Source organism: Ruditapes philippinarum, unplaced genomic scaffold (genome assembly GCF_026571515.1).
Source record: "Ruditapes philippinarum isolate M1 unplaced genomic scaffold, ASM2657151v2 ctg428_1_1_1_1, whole genome shotgun sequence".
Classification (NCBI taxonomy): Eukaryota; Metazoa; Mollusca; class Bivalvia; order Venerida; family Veneridae; genus Ruditapes; species Ruditapes philippinarum.
The window spans coordinates 185448-210977 of NW_026864380.1; the positions used below are offsets into that span (position 1 = coordinate 185448).

At 32.9% G+C, this 25530-nt stretch overlaps 1 protein-coding gene across 1 annotated transcript in view; it reads right to left on the bottom strand.

Moving 5' to 3' along the window:
* The window catches only part of LOC132725388 (dynein axonemal assembly factor 8-like), a 35323-nt gene that overhangs the window by 3583 nt on the left and 6210 nt on the right, over nucleotides 1–25530 (bottom strand). The window contains exons 2-22 of the mRNA XM_060710489.1: nucleotides 23858–24033; nucleotides 22252–22381; nucleotides 21243–21716; nucleotides 15341–15480; nucleotides 14557–14698; nucleotides 13786–14027; nucleotides 13017–13170; nucleotides 11804–12727; nucleotides 10827–11045; nucleotides 10224–10330; nucleotides 9374–9506; nucleotides 7966–8145; nucleotides 7315–7570; nucleotides 6561–6795; nucleotides 4897–5092; nucleotides 4303–4397; nucleotides 3392–3485; nucleotides 2869–2986; nucleotides 2283–2373; nucleotides 1391–1476; nucleotides 705–801 (exon numbers count right to left, since the gene is read on the bottom strand). Of these exons, the coding sequence (XP_060566472.1) occupies nucleotides 705–801; nucleotides 1391–1476; nucleotides 2283–2373; nucleotides 2869–2986; nucleotides 3392–3485; nucleotides 4303–4397; nucleotides 4897–5092; nucleotides 6561–6795; nucleotides 7315–7570; nucleotides 7966–8145; nucleotides 9374–9506; nucleotides 10224–10330; nucleotides 10827–11045; nucleotides 11804–12727; nucleotides 13017–13170; nucleotides 13786–14027; nucleotides 14557–14698; nucleotides 15341–15480; nucleotides 21243–21716; nucleotides 22252–22381; nucleotides 23858–24033 (4289 nt within the window). The remainder of the gene's footprint in view (nucleotides 1–704; nucleotides 802–1390; nucleotides 1477–2282; nucleotides 2374–2868; nucleotides 2987–3391; nucleotides 3486–4302; nucleotides 4398–4896; nucleotides 5093–6560; nucleotides 6796–7314; nucleotides 7571–7965; nucleotides 8146–9373; nucleotides 9507–10223; nucleotides 10331–10826; nucleotides 11046–11803; nucleotides 12728–13016; nucleotides 13171–13785; nucleotides 14028–14556; nucleotides 14699–15340; nucleotides 15481–21242; nucleotides 21717–22251; nucleotides 22382–23857; nucleotides 24034–25530) is intronic.

Genomic DNA, 25530 nt, shown 5'->3' on the forward strand with positions numbered 1-25530 from the left:
ATATTTTATGCACAAAAACAACAACAAAAAGAACACAATCATAAGGATTGGCTTTCACTGATTACTAATTAACTGTTATCATACTTCTTAGGCAATAATGTTCAGGACATTTTCAGTAGATTGGCAGATACATAAGATGCAAAAAGTCTAAAATCACAAAATGCTCATCATATGTACCAATTTGTTCTATGTTAATAATTCCTACTAACTTATTTATAATAATCTGTAGTGAAATCTGAAAGTTTTTAGATTTTGACTGAGCCTGTTCATGGATGGTACTGCAAATTAAGTGCAAGTTACGAATCTGGATTTTTCATGTAATTTTGTTGTGATTAATGCTACCGAGGGATCACCATTATTCCAGTTAATTTAACTAAATCACTTTGAGAAGAACATTTAATATGCCCTAGCTGTTCACCTCACAACCATCACTCCAGATCATTCACCTTCTGTTTTTCAAAATGCAGATACTTTGTTTTGGGTTTTACATCACATCAACACAGTATAGGTCATATCGCGACGTTCAAGCTTTACTGGTGGAGGAAGACCTCAGGTGCCCTTCCGTGCATTATTTCAGGCATGAACGGGTACCTGAGTAGAACCACCGACGTTCCGTAAGCTAGCTGGATAGCTTCCTCACATGAAAGAATCCAAAGTCCCTGTCGGTATACATTGATAGAAGAAGATACCACTGTTATTAATACCTGTTTAAGATCAGATGGTCTGAGAATAAGTCTACCATACTTGTGCAGTACTGAGTCTGTCACTGATTTACCCTGACTGCTCTCTGTACTGTATGTTCTATAACAAGAAAAAGAAAAAATATATGAAAATTCAAATATGCTTTTTGTATGCCAATGATAATGATCTACCTTAAATGTCAGAGATAACTATCTCCCTGAATATCAGAGGTAATTTTCTCTCTGAAATGTCAGAGATAGTTATCTCCCTAAAAGCTTAACAAATAATATTTATGCAGTATTTTTATCAATTTTTGACTTGTGATTTTCTAAAACAAATTCATAAACAAAGTTATATATAACTTAAGGACATGAGAAAGCATGTATTTAAGTTTTGGGAGAGGTTTCCAGTCATACGAAAGTAAGAAAGCCTTAGGTGATCTGTACATCTTTAAGACTACACAGATGTCTGAATGGAACCAATGACCTTAGGAGGCTAGCAAAATTGCTTAAAGATATTATAACTTTAACATGCAAAATTCAACAAAAAGAATTACCTATACATATGCTTATTATTTAAACTCTTTTCTAAAATGGTAGAATATCTAAGATTCTGCAATATAACTTTTGCATATTTACAAAGCTAATATGGAAATACAAACAATGAGGAGCATTCATTAATACAGTTTATCTACTTGAGAAATACTTACTCCCTGAGTATTGTATCAAATGCTAGAACAGCATTATCTCTTTGTAAAGCCAGGACTAAACTTGGCCCTGTTACCAGCATAGGCACCTAAAATATATCAACCAAAATATATACATTGTAAGTAACTTAATCAGTAGTATTTATACATGTATTTAAAGTATGCAATCTGCATGAACTACAATATTACATAAGCTCAACAACCTACATATGTGCTTATAGAAAGACATGAAAATCCTCAATAAATCAACAAAGTTCAGTTGCTACCAAACATAATAATAATAATAATAATAATAATAAAGACTTTATTTAAAGAGGTTACATAGATAGGCAACCTCGGTCTTCCCTATGAGCCTCAATCAAAATAAACATGTATACAGTTAAAAACAAAAGATTTATATAAATAAAGAAGACTTGATGTATACAACATAGAAAAGTAGAGTTATTGAAAAATGCATTACAAAAATGAATATAAACATTTGAACATTTTATGAGACATACATGTATATGAGACATACATGTATATATGTGATATTAAAACAATAGCTAGATTATTTGATGCCCACCAGAGAACCACCGTTTTAGATAATTAGTTTTGAATGTTTGTAAGTTGGAAGAATTTCTTATGTTTAAAGGGATGGAGTTCCAAAATTTTGAGCCTGAATATGATAGGGATTTTCTGCAGAATTCAATTCTTGGTTTGGGGACTAAAATTTAATGATGTTCAATAAAAATTGATAAGAAAAAAATATTACATCTGTAAAGATATTCAACTTTAAGGAAAAATTCTTTTAGGAAATAACAACTTGAAAGATATCCAACTTTAACATTTTTCACACAAACACGCAATATATTTCAGACTGCTATTACTACACAAATAAAGAAACATGTCATACCTGCTGAAAACTGCCAGCTTCAATTGTGCACAGGAAATGTTCTGCCTGTTCCTGGGTGAACCAAACAAGTTTTCCTCCAACAAATTCAAACCTATATATATATATAAAATCAACAAATATACACTACACTTTACACAGTTTTTGTTGTTTTTGTTTTGGTTCTGTCTAGATTTACACTACATTAAGCTAGCTAGATGGTCACTTTGAATAAAATATAATGTATAAAAAATTCAGTTCTTTCATCATCATAAGATAAAATATAAAACTGTTACATTTAATTTGGTTATTCCATAAAAAAAACATGTATTCAAATTATGTTAGAAAAGACATATACTATGATATCACATATCCAAACAGTACCTGCGTCTCAAATATTAAAATTATGTGCCAGTCAACGCAGGATTACTACAAGTTAGTACATACCTTATACTAAAAGAGGTGGAATGAAAAGTTCTTGGTAGTTTAAAGCCATGCATGTAATCACTCGGCCAGAAAAAATAACTGTTGACTAATATTAATGGACTTATTATAAATCAGGAAAAAGTAAGACATTTAAGAAAGATCTTGAAAATTTAGAACATTTTACCCTTGAGCAATAAGACCGTCAATAACGTCCACGTAACCATGGTGAGATCCTAGCTGCCTCATTAACAAAGGTGTCAGGATAATACATGTTGTCTGTAGTAACAACTTGTGTGAAGCATCTGTTATCATAGCATAATAAAATAAAAACCCTGTAACCAAGAACAGGCTTTATGAAACTGGTGAAAAATAATTTTGTCAGATTTGATTTTTTTTATTGTTAAACAAAAAACAAAACAAAAAAACCAACAAAAAAACAGTGTTGCCAGACATCAAATAATCAGTAACAAAAGTTGTTATCTAACTTGTATCTATTTATAAATTATGCCTGACATCTGGTTAGACACTTACTGAGAAGTAACTAGATCTGCTCAGAGAATGTTGGACATCTCAGATTGTCTGGCAATTTTTACAATGCCTGCTCACAGTAAACTCAAAAATAACTTTACATACATTATATGTGCATGTATACTGTTTCTATATATAAACACACAACGATCTAAAAAATTTAAATGGATCATCATTACCTGTATTTACTATATCTTTAGAATTACTGACTACAACATCTCTTTGTGTAGTAAATCTAATAGCTATCTCCTGATCTACAGCTGGACATGATATCTAAAATAAGACAGAATGAAAACAAATTTAAAGACATTTGTTTCACATGTCTCACTATAATGAATTGCAATGATTTATACCAAAAAAAAGGGTTTGCATAAAAACATAAGCAACTTATAACAAATCTATAACATAAGTTTTGAACATTTGAGTTGACCCCTCTTATATTTGTCAAAACTAATAAAATATAAAACACTGTAATTAGATGTAATTGAGTAACACTAGATTAATGCATAGAGCCCTGACGTGTCTAATTTTTATTATCAGATTTGTGGATACAATAAGAATTTCACTATATTATATTTGTTAACAACAAGCACATGTCAGTGTTTGAGGTTAAATCTATTGTTATTCAAAGGTCAGAGTGGGGATCTATCAATATAACAGTGCAAAAAGGGAAAGGACTTATTTGCTAGCACTAGATTGTAACACAATTTTAACTAGAACTGTATCTAACTAGAAATGTATCCACAAGGCACAGATGCCTTCCCCCATTCCTCTTTCGTCAGTCTACAGGTGAACAGTCTGACAGCATTATTGACAGACAAGGGCAAATTTATATGCCTCTCCCAGCCTCCACTAAATAGGGGTATAAAATTTATTAGTTTGTTTTATTAGGCTTTATGTCACACCAACACAATATAGGTCATATGGCGACATTCCAGCTTTACTGGGAGTTAGACCTCAGGTGCCCTTCCCCGCATAATTTCAGACACAAAAGGGCACCAAAGTATAAATTTTTTAAAAATACTGGAAATCAATATAAAAACATATCGATCCCAACAATAAAGAAATGAAAGGTCACTAATGAACTCACCATTTCCTGCAGTGTTATATCTGACTCCTCACAACACAAACCATCGGGGAAAAACAACTTCCCATCTTCCACTGCCTCTTTATATGTGCCAGATGCTATAAATAGACAATCAATTATGGTAATGCTCAATTAATATATAACATCTATTCCAATGAAATGAAAGATGGGTGTTAAAACTTGCATGCTTCATTTATAGAGAAAACTCAAGTGCCCAAATCAAATGAGTAAAAAATATTTGTGCCTTCACTTTTATCCACAGAAGCCCCAAAGTTTTAACATCATGACCTCTAGAACTCTTAATTCTGTAACCTCTGGAGCTTTTAAAATATACAAATGAGCCGCGTCACGACAAAACCAACATAGTGGGTTTGCGACCAGCATGGATCCAGACCAGCCTGCGCAACCGCGCAGTCTGATCAGGATCCATGCTGTTCGCTTACCAACTCTATTACAAGTAGCGAAACTGATAGCCAACAGCATGGATCCTGATCAGACTGCACGGATGCGCAGGCTGGTCTGGATCCATGCTGGTCGCAAACCCACTATGTTGGTTTTGTCGTGACGCGGCTCAGATACTTTATACAAATGATTTACCATATATGCCATTAGTAACACTATCAACACCACCAAACACTCCTCTCCAGTAAAACTGGCTCTGTCTTCTAGCACTCTGAGGATCCTCGGGTCCTAGTAGGTCGAGTAATCTCTTTACAGCATTCTCTCTCTGTACACACAGACACATACTGGGTCCTGATGTCAGGTGATTCACATGTTTGTCTATCTCTTCATTCTGTAACAAATAGGACATGCAAATAATTGTTTGTTTTTCTATGCCTGTTTTAACACATTAAATCACAGTCTGATCAGGATCCATGCGCATACGCTCAGTCTGATCAGGATCCATGCTGTTCGCTATTTTTCTCTACTTGTAATAGGGTTGGTAAGCGAACAACATGGATCCTGATCAGACGGCGCGGATGCGAAGGATGGTCTGGATCCATGCTGGTCGCAAACACATTATGTTGGTTTTGTCGTGATGCGGCTCATTTTTTATCATAATTATCTCAGTGGTTGGTTTATACAAAATTAATTTTAGTTTGATTGTATAGGAAGCTATAAGCTTATAGACACACTTTCGAATTCGTTCCTGGAACCAACCAGTACTGAGCAATGAGTATAAAGTTTCTTGCTCAAAGAAACAATGACTCGCCCCTGACAGGTTTGAACCCATGCGGTTAGCGATCATTAGATTACTAGTACGACTAGTCTCAGTTGTTGATTCACCTAACCGGCTTTTCTGGATAACTCACCAGAAATACCAATTTCTCTGCAAGTGAACAACTACTTACCCTACATGATTTTTGAATCAGTTGTGAGAGACTATAAGAATCTAACACCGGCTGCTGGTACAGACTGGAATATCTAGCTTGAGGGTGACTGTTTACGGCGGTAACGAGGCTCTGCCGAGTTTCCGCCGTAAACAGTCACCCTAAAGCTAGATATTCCCGTCTGCACCGATAGCCGGTGTTTGATTCTTTTCCTTGCATATTACATATCAATTATTTTCAGAACAGAAATTACGAAAACTGATATTCTCATTACGCACTTATTTCTAATAGTAGCGTAAGAACTTACATCTTCGTTCATAACGGTTAAGTGAAGTCATCCTAAGAAAACAATTCATTCATTAAAGGCGCGCATGCAATGACGTCATTTAAAGCATGCAACTTATCTTACATGGGGGGTGTAAGACACAGTTTTCTAGCACCGGTGAAAATGGTAGATAATCCTGTCTGATATGCAAGAAAATGATATTCTAATATTTACTGAGTAAACTTGGACTGTACATATAAAACATCAGACAAGTGTATACTCATATTTCCAATGCTTCTATTGCTTATTTACGATTCTGTCATGTATTTCAACAATAATCCTGTTTAGAAAATAAGTAATTTTATATCAGTTGGTATTAATGTCTTTTTGTATTTAAAAGATATGTCACAAAAACCAAAAATCAATGTCTGCAACTTGTAATACTGTGGACAACAAGACAAATGATATCTTTGATTTACTTCTTAAATATCTCCAACAGTTTGTGGTTATTCAAGAAATAATACAAAATAAACTACTATATATTAGGGATTAAAATATTAGCTTGTTGTTTTGAATAAGAAAAGTTAACTCATCTGTGTTGATGACTCATCACTCCATTGTGAAGCAATATAAAAGACATTCTTCAAACAGTAAAGTTAAATTACCTGTATATCCCTTGGTAAAAGTCTCTGTGCTTGATCTGTGGTCAGGATCTGAATTTTAAGGGCGACAATCTTGAAGTTTTCTTGAGCAAGCTTCTTAAATATCTTAGACAAATGTCTCTGGAAAGCTCGAGGTTTGATAACAAGGAATGTGGAATAGGGACGTGGTCCTGATAGCATCTGTTCAAAGACAGATTCCTCTATAGGGTATGTACTGGATTCTTTCACATGCCTTGACCTGAAAATAACATATAATGTATTGCCATTAACTGTATATGTCTTATTAAGATTAGCACAGGTGAAGTTGTATTTTAGAAATATATGCCTATGGTGTAATTTGGAAGAAGTTATTTATAATATACTTATTTATTAAATGCAACACAACATCTAGAAATTTTAAGCAAATCTTAATAACAGAGCATCAAGTAAATCAAGAAAGTTTACACCATACAGATAATATTTCTTCTTAAAACCTTATAAGCACTTTTCTGAAAAGCTGCCAAGTAATTAAAACAATGCAATACATTTATCCTTTCCTATTGTCTCCACTGTAAATTTTCTGAATATTCACACAAACAATTCAAACCAGGCACAGAAATAATCTGAATATTTAAACAAACAATTCAAAACAGACACAGAATAATCTGAATATTTAAACAATTCAAAACAAACACAGAAATAATCTGAATATTTAAACAAACAATTCAAAACATACACAGAAATAATATTTGTATAAAGCAAGAATGAAATTTCTTACCCAGCAAAATGGTGTGATTCATGTTTAGAGTGATACATTGGGATATATGGTAACATAGGTCTAGCCAGTGGATCTGAGAACAGTTCCCTCTCCGTAAAGAACAGCCTGGTGTAAGTGTAAGCTTCCTCTGCCGTCCTGGCATGGATCATGTCTAGGTTAAACTGCTGGCCTGATGTGGGGCTTGGACGTGGCTGTACCACACTCTCAAGCTTGGCAAATGCATTTACACCTCGCAGTGCCAGTACCAAACATGGTTCTATAAAATAAAACAATTAATCTAAGGAACATGATCCGACATAAAAATTAAAACAAGGAATCATGGTTTAAAAGAATAAAACAAAGTATGGAACATTTTTTTTTAAATAAGACAAAAAAAAAATCAAGCTACAAAAATTTAACTCACTACAAATCATTTTGCTGCACATATTGAAGAGTTGCATAATGGAATTGTTTTCAAGAGTAATGTCAGTCAAACATTTCTTCCAACAATAAAGTGGGTACACCTCCTGTCGCCATTTTGAAATCCACTTGATTTTTACCAGATATGTTTGAGATATAACACAGTTATCAAACTGTGCATGCACAAAAAATTGACACAAGTTACTTGAGTAGCTAATTCGAAAACATTCTGATTGATATAACATCACCTACCTGTAGCAAGTGTATGTAAACTATCCTTCCATAGTCTGTCTCCTACTTCACATGGTGTAACTTCCTTTGCCTGGGAGACAGTAAGCCTTGGCACCCACTTCATACCTAATAATTCTAGACCATCATTAAACGGCAATGGTTGCTGATGACGGCTATATGGTAACATTCCCAACAGTTTACCTAAATCATAACACAAATTTTATGTTATAAGTTTAAACACTTTGACATAATAATTATGATATACATAAAATTTGTTAAGGGGGTGCAAAATCAACTGTAAAATTAAACAAGAGCTGTCGGTAGGACAGCAACGCTCGACTATTCTTAGTGCTTGATTGTAAAAAAAATCGCTTGATACACTTACCTCCTCCTGTTTACAGGTTGGGGTAATGATGGTGAACAAGTGTGCAAAGTTTCAAAGCCATATGTCAATAGACTTTGAAAATATTTGAACTATTACAAAAACTTTAAAGTAAATTCTAAGTCTAAAAAGGGGCATAATTCTGTCAAAATGCTTGATACATTTACCTCCTCCTGTTTACAGGTTGGGGTTATGATGGTGAACAAGTGTGCAAAGTTTAAAAGCCATAGGTCACTGGACTTTGAAAATATTTGAACTATTACAAAAACTTTAACGTAAATTCTAAGTCGAAAAAGGGGCATAATTCTGTCAAAATGCTTGATACAGTTACCTCCTCCTGTTTACAGGTTGGGGTAATGATGGTGAACAAGTGTGCAAAGTTTCAAAGCCATATGTCAATGGACTTTGAAAATATTTAAACTATTACAAAAACTTTAACATAAGTGGTTACCCCGACGCCGACGCTCGGGTGACTACAATAGCTCTACTTATTCTTATCGAATAGTCGAGCTACAAAGTAAAATTATTTTCCAGAATTTGCTTTATAAATATCATACCCACAAGTAAAGAAATGCTTCAGATAAGATGGACAGGCAAGTCAAAATAAGATTTTGCTTGCCCTGTCCGTCATGTGTATCTCCTTTACTTATGTATATATCAGCAGGCCTAAGGATAATGTCAATGGCATAACAAAAAGACTATTGACCAAATGTTTGAGCAGTTAACTTTTACTGGAGACCTTAAATTTAGTGGTGTGCACTATTTTTAAATAGTGACAACTGAAATACTTTAAGAAACCTATGTTAATTTGTTCATTTTAAAATTTGAAGTTTACTGTTACCTGACATCCACATTAAGTATTGTGTTGAAAATAGAATGTATCAAACATAACTATGTTGAAATATAGCTACTTTTTTACTCTAATAAAAATACATATACCTCTGCACAGGTTTCTGACTAAATGACATAAAAAAGTTTTGGCATAAAACTAGAGGTAAGATACAAAACACACTTCTTCAAGTTTCAAAGTTAAGAACATTTTCTTACCAATGTATAACCCTGAAGTTTTCAGAATATCATGCCCTAACAGCATAAGGACTGTGATTTGTTCAAGCTCTGGGTTGGTATACAGTTTTGGTATTACATAACTTGGGTTAATTTGCACCTCTGGATCAAAACACTGAAATATTCAAAACGAAACATATCAACTGGCATTTAGAGTGAAAGTTAAAACATTGAGCCGCGTCACAACAAAACCAACATAGTGTGTTTGTCACCAGCATGGATCCAGACCAGCCTGTGCATCCACGCAGTCTGATCCGGATCCATGCTGTTCGCTATCAGTATCTCTACTTGTAATGGAGTTGGTAAGCGAACAGCATGGATCCTGATCAGACTGCGCGGATGCGCAGTCTGGTCTGGATCCATGCTGGTCGCAAACCCACTATGTTGGTTTTGTCGTGATGCGTCTAATTTATAAATATTTATATCATTAATCACAAGTAATAAATATAGAATATATTTTGAATAATATTTGATCCAGCAAACAGGTATATAACATTAATTTGTATATAACATTAATTAAGACATTACTAATTGTTATTGGGATAGTCAAAGTAATGGGTATATGTATCTTAGCTTATGTGAGAATTTATTTGAGAATCCCAAGTTATTAACAGACAAATTTGTGCTACAGAAACAAACAACTATTGTCTTTTATTTCAACTGCATTCCTTCTCAGTTCAACTTGCAATAAATGATATCACATAGCAATAGCCTAGCATTGATCAACTATTCTAGACATCATATGTGAATAAGAATCTAACTCAGATCTGAAGCACCTGAATCAATCCTAGCAACCAGGTAATTAAAATAACTCTATAAAGCAATATTTTACCTTGCTGAATTCTCCACCAAGTGTAGATAGTAAACCATCAGAATATCTGGCAGCATGGAACATATGAACAGACTCTAGTGGGTAACCTTCTCGTTTTTGTAATGTCCCTGAAATTTCCAATTATCTATCTATTGAGAAAGCATGTAACTTTTATCCAACTATCTATATCAAAGTTATATAAAATATTTTACACAATAAAGAGAAACTATAATTGGTAATCAAATTGGTACAATAAAAATGTGTGTTGTAAAAACAAATGCCCTGAGATATAATTAGAAAAAAGTGTAATGTAATGTTCACAAGTGGAACAGTGAGAGTGGGACATGGCAAAAGCATATGCTAGCTGATCTGTCAATGTGGGAATAAAAAAAAACATAAGTAGCTAAACAATTCCTTTTGAATCTAGAATCAATGTACAACAAATAGAAATTATTTGTCCATCTAAAGCTATATCCTATATATTACTTATACTTCTTCTAAAAAAAACCCAACCCATCTTGTGAACTATTCAATTATATACATTTCATACAAGTTTATGCAGGAAGTAAAGATTTCCTCTACTTCATGACATGCAATATAGAATTTAGTGTACATATAAATTACCCATAATGCCTTGTAGTGTTAGTTGCACCATACAGTCCTCAACAAGACTGGCCGCACTGTGACTAGCATTCTCCTTCAGTAACTGTAGAATGGTTGACGGGAATGTAGACTCGCGCCACTGACCGTGACCTTGAGGGTCAACATGACCTGCTAGTGAGGCATCATAAGATTCTGCTGCAGATCCGGGACAAAAGGCTTTTAAACCATCTCCAGTTATTCCTTAAAAATTGATAATCAATACTCTTTATTACATGCTTTTCGGTGGTTTATAGAAATATATCAGTGATAAAAAAAAATGGTAATTTCACTGTTTGAAACAGTGAAATTACCACTTTGATAATTTCACTGTTTTGAATTTAAGCCCCTTACGTTGTTTCAGTGAAATACCGGCGTGCACAGAACTGGGTACCAACTTAATGACGTGACGTCGTAAATGACGTCACGTTGTATTATTATTTGGCGCGCTTTTCATTCAGTATTAGGTTTAATGTCTTTTTAAAACGTTTCTTTGCATATAATAAAAAGAAAATTTGTCTAGTTTAGTGTAAGATCGAAATATATTTCACCTTGTGAACACCAAAAGTTCATATTTCACTCGTGGCTGCGCCACTCGTGAAATATAACTTTTGGTGCTCACTCGGTGAAATATATTCCGATCTTACACTGAACTAAACAAATATCCTCTATATTCTAATATATAGAGGATATTTGTTACCCACCGAAAAGCATGTAATAAACACTATATATCACAATTAACATATAAATTTTCTGTCACTCATATCATTGATCTTGAATGAACTAAGAACACAGGTTTTTCAATGAAACAATGTCTAACATTTTATATTTACTGTAATAAAGTTATCTTGAGACTATGTTTACATAATTGTATTTATATGTATATTATTATTTGATACAGTCATCAGAACATTTTTTGGTCTGGAATAAAACAAATAATACAATGAAAATTTATATATTACCCATTGCCGCTGCCCTTTTGTTTGACAACCTAGTCCTTCTAACCCCTGTAACTTGATAACCACGTCTCTGGCACGATGCTAAAACAATTCCAAAACATTTTGGAGGCACTAATGGTGACATTACTAACAGTATTTCACTTTTTGTTGTTGCAGTCAGTGTTGCTAATGGTCTATGAACTTCATCGATAGAATCCTTGTTTTTCTCACTCGAGTCTTTATCAGCAAAGGACACTTTCTTGCCCCTTCTTCCTTTTGGGCTTCCACTTCTCAGAGTGTCTTTTTTAGTGTATGGAGTTCCTACATCGATTACATTACCCGGTGGTACTCTGCCACCAAACCAGCGAGCAAGTTCGGTATGAACACGAGCTGCGGTCCTTGGACAGAACAACAAACACTCGTCTCGAGATTCGCCCCCGTATAAAGCACACAGACTATTAGGGTCTGTACGTCGTGCCAGTGCTGGGTCTGAGGGACCAACAGCATCTAACCATAGGGACCTAGCGGCTGTGCCTCGTATACACAATGCCAATACTGCACCAACATTGTTTAATAAATCAAGTTCTGATAAAACCGACGCGTTATCACTCTGTTGAATGTTCATTTGTTCCGGGGACGGATACACTAGTCTAATACCAGACAAATCTAAACCTAACTGTAACACTCTGTTTAAGATACCCATCATAGCCGAGGGTTCCTGATAAATTTTCTTATATATAAGAGATATAGTGTTCTGTGTGTCAAAGTTAATCCCTTCGTCATGAAGGTCTTGATCAAGACTGGCCTCATCACTGTCGACAGTTTGCCAGAAGAAACCGACAGATGAATTAAATACCTTGACAGCTGCTTGAGGGTCTGGGTTCACATGTATAAATGTTGACAGTGGTTTAGTGGTTATGTTTGGTAATGGTGGCTTGTACACATAACCTGCAAGACAAACAAAACTAAACATAAGCAATTCAAACTGGTGACATGCATAAAACTGGGGAACTGTTAAGGTCATTAACATGGCAAAGGCCATGCATTAATAGACAAATTGATTCTATCTTTAATGATTTACAGAAATTCCCTATAAAAATTTTAATCATGTACCAACATATGCACAGGCACCCTCGGGCTGTATTTAATTCATCACCTTTAGAATGAGTCTTTTAGCCTCTACAAATGTATTTTGTACAATGTCCTGACACCGGACAGCCCAATAAATTTTACTTACTATTTTCATGATCAGGAGAATCTTGATCTCCTGGCGGTCCTAACTCCATGGAAACCATGTTCTGTAGCCATGGACACACACTGTGTAGAGTGTTGGTTGAGAAATATTTCTGTAGATGCTGCTGGAATACTGTAGCATTCTTGTTCTCAGATTTCTGAAAAAAAAGTAATTAAAGGTTTAGAAATGCTAATTCCATACTTAAGTCATTATATTTATGCATTATTCTGTTTATATACTACAGCAACTACACTGGTCTCATACTCTGAAGTAGAATGAACATAGAGGGCATAGAGAAGCAGATAGTATTAATCAGTCTTCTACATTTTTTCATAAAAGCAAATGCAATCCACACAAAGCTGCAGAAAAAGTTTAAACTATGCGTGCAGCAAGAATGTGTGATGTTTCAATCTTCAGTAGTTTTGGAGATACTAACTTGCATAAAAAAATTGTTAGTGTGATGCAGACACCATGGTTAGTACAAAAGCTCTTCCTATTCTTCGAATAGTCATGCTAAAAATTGTCTGACATATCACCTTCAAGGGTGACCTAAATCTTGAGGCGGCACTTTCACTTTGTTGATGTGAACATTTGCAAAAAAGTTCAAGAAAATCCTTTAAGGAATAATCAATATATAATTTAAAGAGCAACATTTCACCTTTATAAATGTGACCTTTACCTGGCAAAAATGTTTTCATTAACTGGCAAAATTGCCATGAGTTTAACAACAAAATAAAGACAATAGTCTTTAACAAAAATATTCAAAACAAACCTTATTTTTCTTGGATTTTCCTGGTATAAATTTAGCATCAAATTGCTCTACAGGAGTGACAGCCACAATTAGGCACAACTGACCATCAAGAAGCACCTGTTGTAGACCAATCACATAGAATGGCAGTATCCATGGTGTAGATGACTCAGCTACACCACCTTCCTGGAGGTAGTTGAAGCTACTGGGAACAAGAGCTAGGAGCCAGGTTAGTAATGCTGTGTAGCTTGCTGATAAACCACTGCCTGTTATTTAAAAATCAGTAAAGATGTAATTCTAATATAATTCCCAAATCAAAACATGCACCATACTACCATCTAAAGGAACTAACCTGGCATTAAAATATAACTGAAAACAAGATGCAAAACCACACAACATTTTTGAAGTAATATGAAAACTTTCAAACTTTGGAAGACCTCAGGTGCCCCCTTCATGCATAAATTCAGGTACAAACAGGCATCTGAGTAGAATCACATCATTCGTAAGCTAGATGAATAACTTCCTCACAAAACACATTCCAAAATCCATGAATTGGCACGATAATGAAAGCCAGTCCATATTTAACTCTTAGCCTGCAGCCACTGAATCTGTATCAGCCGTCATGGATAGCTATAAACATATGTGCTACCTTGTCTCTGTGTTCTCTATTCAGTAAATATAGATTTTGAATAATTCCCTTAAAATAATTAATAGTTATGTCGTGTTGAAAGATGGACAAGTCCATATAAAATATCTAACTAAGTAAGGGTTAAACACAAAGTAGAGATTACCTACCTGTATCAACACTTTTATTTCCACTACCCCTGTGAAGAACAATCTCTCCATTTGAGCTCAGGTGAATGGTTAGTAGAACAGTATCTGTCTCTTGTGAGAGAACTGGGGGCAGTTTACGGGGAGCTGGTTCATACGATGCTTCCTTTAATAGAAGAAAAAATCTTTTGTTTGTTTGATCTAAGTCATATAACAAATGATTAAGGTTGAAAAGTAACTTTTTCAGATAGACTTGTACCATTTTGTTTGTTTGTTTTGTTGGATTTAAGTCTCACTGACACCATAAAGGTCATACAGAAATTTACCAACTAAATTGCTGGTAAAGACCCTTTTGTGCATTTCTTCAGGCTCAAGTGGGCACCAAGTAGAACTAACCTTCCATATACTAGTTGGATAGCTTCCTCACATGGAAGAATCAAAGGTCCCTGATAGGATTCAAACTCACAGCAGTGAGAGGGGCAGTGTTTTTCCAGTGGGTGATTTTTTTAACACAAATTTTTTGTACTACTGCTAGTTAAGCGTAAAAGCAAGTAAGACTGAAAATTAAATTTTTTTAACATATAATTCATAAATCAGCATCTTTTTCCATAAGTAAATACTATATTTCAGATGAACAGATGAAGATTTAATCAAAACTAGTAGATTATAATAATGAACTACAAGATCAACTTTATGCTGGTTGTGTGGTCAACTTATCTCTGAACAACAGTAATCAAACGGCAGTAGGAAACAATATTATTATCAGTTGCTGCCCAAATGATAATAAATAAATAACTTGACATTTTACCAGCTCAAATACAGTAGGAGTATTTTCAGCAGGATCCTGTCTACCACTGACTGAAGCACTGGGTTTCAGAGCTATCGAGAACCGTTTTCTGTAAACGCAGTTTTGCTTGTCTCTCGCTTTCCCTCTGTTCACGTAATTTCCTGAAAATGCAAAATACCTGAAACTTTGCTCTTTCGTAATTTCTATTTACATGAATTGTTGCTCTGTAAAATTTTGCTCATTTGCAAAATGATTTTACTAATTCTTTTGCTTTGTGCCTCAAGACCCAGTTTATGCAAAAAAAATTTACAGGGTCTTTTTGAAAACAGATATCTACAGATATATGCTCCAACAAATACATTCTGATGATATTAATTCATATTGTTATATAAGTACATTACAACTGAAGCCTTAATGTCAATACTAATGAGTCATGAGATAAGTCAATTTACATTCTGTATTTTAAATGACCATTAATTACATAGGAGCATAATTTCAATTGTTATCAAAACCTTTAATTACATAGGAGCATAATTTCAATTGTTATCAAAACCTTTAATTACATAGGAGCATAATTTCAATTGTTATCAAAACCTTTAATTACATAGGAGCATAATTTCAATTGTTATCAAAACCTTTAATTACATAGGAGCATAATTTCAATTGTTATCAAAACCTTTAATTACATAGGAGCATAATTCAATTGTATCAAAACCTTTAATTACATAGGAAGCATAATTTCAATTGCTTATCAAAAACCTTAATTTACATAGAGCATTAATTTCAATGTTATCAAAACCTTTTTAATACATTAGAGCATAATTCATTGTTATCAAAACCTTTAATTACATAGGAGCATAATTGCAATTGTTATCAAAACCTTTAATTACATAGGAGCATAATTTCAATTGTTATCAAAAATCTACCCAGGTTTCAATTCACTATAAGCAATACTATAAACACATGACTTCTACATTAACAAGCATCTGACAGTGTCACATCAGAATAATTAAATTCATCTAAAAATCACAAAATGTCAAATTGAATCAAAAAAAGGTATTTTATTAGAAAAAATTTTGTAAAACTTTACTTTTTTTTCTTTTCTCAAAATTCCTTTCTTTTTGGTTTTGGGACGGGACTTTTTTCTTTAAAACTTGGGGGATATTTTATTCCGGGGGGCCCTTTCTAAAAAAAAAAAATTAAAATTTATTTTATTAAAAAAACCCCTTTTAAAACCCGCAACAAAAATAATATTTCAAAAAGATTAAGGGAACGAAAATAAAGGCCCATAAAACGAAAACAAAAAATTTGAAGCTTTTAAAAAAAAAAGATTTTCATGGAGGTTTTTCCTTTCCTTAAAAAATTAAAATTTTGGTACCCCCCCTTTTTATTTTGTCGGGGGAAAAACTTAAAAACTGTTACAAAAAACATTTTGTTTTTTTAAACAGCCAAAAATCTACCAAGTTCACTTGAAAACGCCTTACCCCCAAGTCAAAAAATAACCTTTCTGATGCATGTATAAAAGGTTGGGCAAAACATGCATACAAATCAGGTTCAAAAAATCTGTATCAAAATACAAACAAATAAATATCTTACACGGTGTTTATCATTGGGAGTGTATTTTTTCTTGGTTGTTTTTAGACTAGATACGGTATGTTGCTTGAATTTCTGCGTTGTTCTTCCAAAGTCCCCCAACCCTCGCCCGAAATCAAAGAGCAACTACAAACCCGTATAAAAAGCCAAAAAAAAGTTTTAATATGTCAAAAAAACTTTCTAAGTTCTGCTTCCCAAAATCACAATGTTAAAAATTGTAAACAAAATAAAAACAAAATTACCGATTCATATTTTAAATTAATTAAAACTATCCAGGGTTTATTAGTTCAGGGCTTTTTCAATTAAATAAACAAAATAAAAAAAAATTTTCTTTTCCGCAAATAAGTTACATTCCAAACAAAAAGAAAAATGCTATTGATTATGGAAAATTTGCTGGTGTTAATTAAAAACAAATCTCCGTAATTTTTTAAAAAATTTTCCCAAAAATTGTAAAACATTTGTAAAAAGTTCCTTTAGCATCAATTTCTTTCAAATTATCTTTCAAGTAGTGTAACCAAATATTATCAGTAAAATATTGATCAAAAATACTACTTTTATCTATATATCTCCTAAAAATAAAATCCCCTTATAGTTTCATTGTGGCCTTTGAGGGATTATTCAGATTTTACTAAACAATTTTATTAAAAAATAACCATTTTTGGTTTTTGAAAAAAAAAAAAACAAAAAATCTGGATGAAATGTGATCCCTCGGAAGCATTAATCACAAAAAAAAATTACATGGAAATTGAGCAATTTTGGTTTATTGAATCTGACTTTAGGGGTAATGCTAGGCTTTTTGGGGAGCCCCTTTCATATGGAAAAAAAAATTCATCTTCTGAAGAATAAAGTCAAGAGTATAAGTAAAAAAATAGATTTCAAAAAATTAACCCCTTTCAGATAGAAGTGTTTTTATATATGAAAATCTTTTTTGTAGTTTCAATCAATCCCCTTTTTTCAAAAAACTTATTTCAAAGACAACCAACAATGGAAAAGATCCAATTTCTTTTTTTTTTTAAGATTTTATCTCATTTTTTTCACACAAGTGAACAAAATTAAAAATTTTAAATTTTGATTATAAAATGTTTTTTTTTATATTTAGTCATAATCCAGTCAACTTTTCTCATGTTCTGAGGATTCTAAAGAAACATTTTCCCTTTTTTTTGCCAAACTTTTTATTATAAATCACTTAAAACACAATTGGGGGAGGCCAAATGTAAAATTATACATAATGACACAGTGTTGTTTTAAAAATCAATCTGTAACCAAGTTTAATTTGTAATCTATTATAGTTATCATAAACAAAAAGGAAAATCAAAAAAAATTTGCAGAGGTTGACAGATACCCTTGATTCTGGTTGAATGCCAAGAAACTTTTTGTTCTCTCTCTATACTCTGTTGTTGCTCCTGCCTGATCTGTTCAAAGTTTCTGAGATCTATAAACACTGTAGATTCCTCCCCCTGATCACCTTTCCCAGTCCCTCAACTGAACACAGAAAATAATGACCCCAATATAAGTAAATGATGATTTAATTTTCTTCAGAGTATTAAAACTGATACTTTTATTGAAAGCACATCCACAGGTAGTAGTAACTTTCTAAGAAGTTAACCAAAGATGAGATAACAATGAGGTGCCTTGCATGATATAAGGTTTAGTGAAACACAGGGTGCGTTAAAAGTTCATACCACAGACCAACCCCTGAAAAGTGGGATTGTTTCCCCCACCCCATTCAAACCAAAGACATTTCTGACAGCCCAAAGCCTTTATTAGTTAACAAAAAAAAATTTTATTCATTAAAATTAACAAATCTTATTTTACAACTTCATCGCAACATTCCAGTAATTACACTTAATTTAATGATGTTATTGTGAAATTATTCTCCATTCTGCTTGTCTATTTTATCTTTAAAAAGAACAGGGTATTTACACATATTATGAAGAAGTGAGATGTAACTTTTTTTCTCTCACAGATAAATCTTCAGCATTCTACTTTTAGTTTTTGGGGTTGGGTTTTACGTCACATCAACAATTATATAGCCTGATAAAGCTGGAAAGTCACTATATGACCTATTATAGCTTCATAAAGTGACCTTTCCAGCTTTACCTTAAGCATTGCCCTTCCATGGGATTATTTCAGGCAAAACAGGCACCCAAAAAGTACCAATGGGCACCCGAAAAAGGTAGACCCCAAAATGAAAAAATCCAAAAGGGCTCTGTCAGGTTCGAATCCAAAAAATGACGTAAATAGGGTTTAAGTCAAAAACCTTAAAACACTCGGGGCCCGGCCCCCCCAGCATTTTTTTATAAGCAAAAGAATTTTAAAGCATTCATAACCCTTATTTAAAAAAAATTTATTTCTGGGAAAAACTTCTAAATTGGCCTGGAAAAAATCGTGACTGTGACATCATTTTAAAAAACGATAATCCACTTTCCCATTCCCTTTTTGTTTGGCACTTGGATGGGGTGGTGTTTTTTTGGGTGGTACCCTTGGTGAATTTAACGTTTAAAGGTTGGGCCCGTCCCTTGGTATTGGGTTTCCCCATGATGCGTTTTTCTTTTCGGGGCTAGAATGTTATATAACCCGTAATATTTAATAAATTGGTAATTCAAAAATAAAAAATGAAAAATTGGGGTTTCATCAAAACACCCACAAATGCCTTTTTTAGATCAAGACTGGGTTTTTAAATTTTTTTGTTTTTCACACTGCCAAATGGGAAAAGGGTTCCCTAACTAAAAAAGTTATCTGTCAAATAATTTTTTACCCCTTTTCCTAAACATAACATTAAAATTTTGGTTTTTTAAACCCCTTATCCCCAATGAACCAAAGGGAAATTGGCATAAAAATTTTTTCTTTTTTTTTTTTAAATAAGTAAGTAAAAGATTAAACATATATTCTTCTAAATAAAAATATTAAAACCCTTCCCTTTTTTACGGCTGAATTTCTCTCCCCCTTTTCAACCGGGGTTTTTTTCTCATACTTTTCCCTGCCTCCCGACATAACCCTGACTCAATTTTCAACCCTCTATTTCCCACTCCCTCTTTTTATCTACCTGGGAACCTTTTTTTATTTTGTTTTTTCCTTTCCCCCCTGGTACACCAGTGGAGGGTTAAATTTGATAGACCTTTTACCGTATTGGGGTCATTGAACATCTGAGCCAGTTTTTTGATCAAAAGTCATCCTGAGTGGGTTCTAAAAAGACAAAAAAGATTTTTTCAAATAAAATATTTATGCATAAAAAAAATAAAATTTATTATTTTTTTCCCACAAAAAAAATTCAAAAAGTAGAAATTGCTCATTTTCAACAATAAAAGTTAAAAAAAATCTTTTTTAATCCCGTGGTTAAAATGAAATGCATGCAAAAAAAACAACAAAAAAAGATAACTTGAAACACAAAAATCTTTTGCGAAAAGGTTTCCTATTATCAAATGATGTAATTAATTTTTTTTATGTTATTATTTTGCATTTCAACTTTTCACATACATAAACAATGTAAATTTTTTTGTATTAAAGTATAAATCTCGGATATATTTTAAAAATATCACCCCCAATTTCAAAGAAACCCCTCATTCCCCCATGATATAAATTTTTCTGAAATGGGAAAAACCCTTTTAACATAATTTTTTTTTTAAAAATCAAACCCGCAGCGATCGCCTCCCTTTACCTATCCGACGTGAACTGGGTTAAAAATATCGGACCAGGGCCCGACTTTGGGAAAGGTGGTGCCCTCTGATTTTTGTGTTTAAAAATCCCCTAAAAAAATCTGAAACACACAACAAAAAAAATGAAAAAAAAAAATAATAAAAACCCGTGATTAGCATTGTTGTATAACTAATTTAAAATGTATTACAGTTTCCCTTTTTTAAATTGGGTTTTTTAACCCCAAGTTTATTAAAACTTTTTACCTGTAAAAAAGTAACATAATGAATTTGGGCCCACATTTAAACTTTTCCCTTTTCCCGTGCTTAATACTTTTAAATTTTAATTTTCTTTCTAAAAATTTGAGGTTCAAGGTAAATAACATCAAACAATATTTTCATGGTACAACATTCTGCCTTAGCAAAACTTGAACTTGTGTAACAGTGGTCTATACATTTACTGCTCTTACTATCTAAACTGATCTATCATATTTCTGGCTTTGTAATAACTTGATGAGTATGTCTTTAAATTATCTATGATTTACTGAAAATTTTAGTGATGAAAATATGTAGTACACTGTACTCAGCAAAATTTATGGATTCATATTTATTTTTCAATAAAATGTCAAATGAAATCTTCGTATAAATATATTCTAGTTTATGTAAACAGATGGCATTACTTATTTAATAAAACATACCAAGATCAATGTTGTCTAATTGTTGTGTTGATAAAACTGGTGCTCTAGGTGATAACAGATTTGTGGCTATGTCTTTCTCTTTATTTCTTGTTGCCTCTCTATGCAGTTTCTTCTGAATCAATTTATCATCTAAACTATTCAAGCTTAACTGTCCATGGATTTCTGTTGCATATCTATTGTCAATGTCACTCTCCAGTCTAGGCATATCGTTATCTGCTCTAGAAATATCATTATCTGTTCTAGGCATATCATTGTCAGATTTAGGCATATCATTCCAAGACACTGATTTTTTTACAGGAATTTCACCCCAGGATGAGACCTCTTTCTCCTTTTTGTTTTTGTCTTTTTCTGCTGGCAGAGGAATGTCTGCCCAGGATGAAACAGGGGGCGGAGCTATGTTAATACCGGTACGTTGAAACTCATAGGCGATGTCATTATCAAAGAATGTCACAGGGCTTCCGCTTGTCACTTTAGCTATCAAAATAATAAATTAAAAACATTTTAAAAAGTTGTAATAGTTCATTATTGTTTAAGAGAGATACACTTGCATATTCATAAGACTTTATAAACAATAATATACTTCATTATACGGCAAAACATTTGGAAATCAGAAATATCCATAGTTGTGTTCGAAGTGTCAGGTCATGTAACCTTCAATTCTTAAAACTATAAAAAAATTCAATTGCATTACAGATATTTATACATGACAATCTATAAAAATTCTGAACTCTTAATCTGTGGAATTTCTTAAATGGAATTGTTCAGCTTCCATGTCTGGAAATGTCTGTTTTAAATCACATTGATATCAATATGAAAAGTTGGAATCAGTAGTGAGTCTGCGAACAGTATAGACTGCATTGGTGTACAGGCTGGCCTTTGCTAGCCAATATGGTCTCTTTCAGTTTCCAATGGCAAGGGTAAACAAACCCAAACACACACTGGTCTTGCACTATACTCGTAGAAAAGGCTACCCACTTTCTGTTTCAGCAGGTTGAAGCTTTAAACCTACCTTTATTATCATTGAATGAAGCAATATCAGCTAGAGTATCACTACCCTGACTGGTGTCCAAATCTTTATCTTCCTCAAGTGATTTCAAATGTTGGTGAAATATCAGTGGTTCCTCACTATCAGAATCAACCTAAACAATATATGTAACATTTATTGTTAATAATTCTAACACGGCCCGCATTTTTCCCTATTGAACATAGAAGAACCAAAAGTGTGTATTATTATGCTAAAAAATCACTGTTTGACGTTCTATATTTAGACATGTGACGTAATCATAATACATGTGACGTAACCTCTACAAAATCCGACGCGCTGACAATAAGTACGGAAACAAATTAGGCGGAATTTTGCTTAATATCAGGTACGACAACGTTTATTTGTTGATGTCGTGTTAGAATCGAAATAATATATCCAAATCGGTGATTTTATCGCTGGATAACTTCACTGTTTGTCGTTCGGATGCGCATCATTATATCACTCGGGCTACGCCCTCGTGATATAATTCCTCGCATCCGAACTCAAAACAGTTTTGTTATTGAGCGATAAAATCACAGTTTGGGATATATTATTTCTTAAACAACAGGATGTTTTACTTTTGTTTTTCCATACATAATTTGTACCAAAGATTGACCATAAAGAATAAGTTGTATTATGTATTTCTTAAACTTCTTTGAGAAAAGCAACGGACTGAGTAAAGGGTTGAGTCATTCATAGATTGAGTAAATATATATACAAGTACTGTATGTTGTTGTTAAAGACAAAATTTTGAATTACTATTTGATAGAAACAAAAGTATTGTGGTGAAACTTCAGTATACAGTCACTTAAAGTTACAATGTTATTCACTGACAAATAATGAATTAACTTTACTTTAAAAAAAAAAAAACAAAAAAAAACTAACTATTCTTTAAAAAAAACATTTGAAGCACACAATATGATGTTAAAACTTCAGGTTATTTTCATTTGAAATGGCAATACAACCATCAAAGTAGTACTTTTCTTTATCCCCTTAATATGCCAAGATTTTCCCTACCAAAAAAAAAAAACAAAGAACAAAAAAAAAACATCATCAGCTGATCAGTCCCCTTCCTCATAAAATGTTTAAAAAAAGAACAACAATTGAGTCACTGAGTCAGATCAGTTAAAGTCATCAAAAGCAAAAATGTAAGAACCTTACACCAGCTGCCGGTACAGACTGAAATATCTAGCTAAGTGAGGGAGACTGTTTATGACAGTAAACGAAGCTTTACCATTAGTTTCCGCTAAACAGTTACACAAGAGTTAGATATAACCATCTATAACAACAGCAGGTGTTTGTTTCTTTTCCTTGCATATTACATATTAATCATATTCTGGAAACTGTAGCTCAATATTTTCATTGAGCACTTGTTTCTTATAGTTTCTTATAGTAGCATATGAATTAACAACTTCATGATGGCAAAATTTATCATCCTAGGAATACAATTCATTCATAAAAGGCTCATGTGTGAATGACACCAGTTAAAGAAAACAACTTGTTTTACATAGGGGGTGTAAGATAGGTTTTTTCTAGCAACGATGTAAACAGTAGATAAATCTGTCTGATATACAAGAGATAAGTAACTTACATCTGACAAGTCAAAGTCTATATCTGGTAGTTTCTTCTCCACTTCAGAGAAGATAAGGTCCAGTTTAGGTTTGAGTCCTGATGGTAGCATATCTTGTCCTGACACAGGTAGTCCATCAGGTGATGTAGACAGACTCAGGTCATTATTGTTGTTATTGGACTGAGCCATTTTGTTTCCTGAAGAAGAAAAATAATGCATACCAATTAAGGCCCCCACGATTACACGTTTAAACGGATTCGTTTCGATTTTCATTCATAAACGTTTACGATATTGTTAACCGTTTAATCGAAATGACAATATTGTCTTATAAAATTTCTTAATCATTGCCTGTAATCATGGATTCTATCAATTCTAGTGGTTTATTCCAAAGTAAACAAACGGAAAATGGGTGTTTACAACCCTCCACACAGCATTTCCGTGCAAAATTGCTCTTGACATAATACATTTTTGGTAAAAAATGGGGTTACAATGCAAAAAATGTGTGCTGACTCAATCGTGATGAGCCTTGCACATTCTTTATTTGTACATAAAAATAGAAAGGAGGACATCATTTGGCGACTCAAATACATGGTGTGTATAGTACATAGAGGTACCACCATTTAAACGGTATCGTTTCGGTTCTTAATTGCAGTCGTGTAAACGTTTACAAAAAATTGTAAACGTGGGAGCCTTAATACCAATAAATGCACAATAAATAAACTGTATCTTACAATCATTGATAACCTGTTTTTTTTTTGTTATTTTTTTTCTTCTATAGCAGGGGCCATTAATAGGCCTTTCCCCTTTTGCAAAATACTTTTAAAACATGCAGTTTTCCCCTAAAATTAAATTTTACATCAAGTTTTTTTCCCTTTTGCAAACATACCATATACATGTATAATATTTCCCCCAAATTTAAGGGTAGGGCCCCTTCCTCTATCTGTGGTAAAAAGCCCTGCCTCACAGTACAATATTAGTGTTGTGCAGTATGGTCATTCACAAAATGTAACAAATACAAAGTTGTAATATATTAATGTACTTATATTGATTTTAGACATTTCATCATGTTATTCACTGAACACAAACAATGTTAATATTGCTCATAGTTCAATTCAATACAATGTTTAAAATGTACCTGTAACCTATAAATGTTATCAAATATCTTTTTTAATTTCGTTCAATATTCAATTCTGAATTGCATGAAAAAGCAAAGAAATGTAGTCCAAAATATATCCAGTGATAATGACAGTATAAGAAAAGTATAAAAATTAATCTTTTTGAAATATATAAATCATATAGAATTTCCTGTTATTGAAAAGTTTACCAGCTGGTTCATTAAACAGTAGAATATCATAATACCTGTGACCTTCACCTTGATTTAATAATTGAACATTTAATTTCCATAAAAGATATTAGTCAGCAAAATCCTGTATAAATAAATAAAAACTTTATTTTTCAAAAAAAACACTCATTAAAATGCAAATACTAAGTACAAACATAAACATTTTCTTAATAATATGTAAACTTTTCAAATGTACCGGTTACAAAAAATAAAAAGTTATGTAGGACAAACCATTAAATTGACCCAGTCTAGGTGGGTTTTATATTTTGAAAAGTTGCCAGAAAATGTTCAATCATTTACCAGCCAAAAGACATTTTATTCAATGATTATAACATACCATCAAGTTCAAATA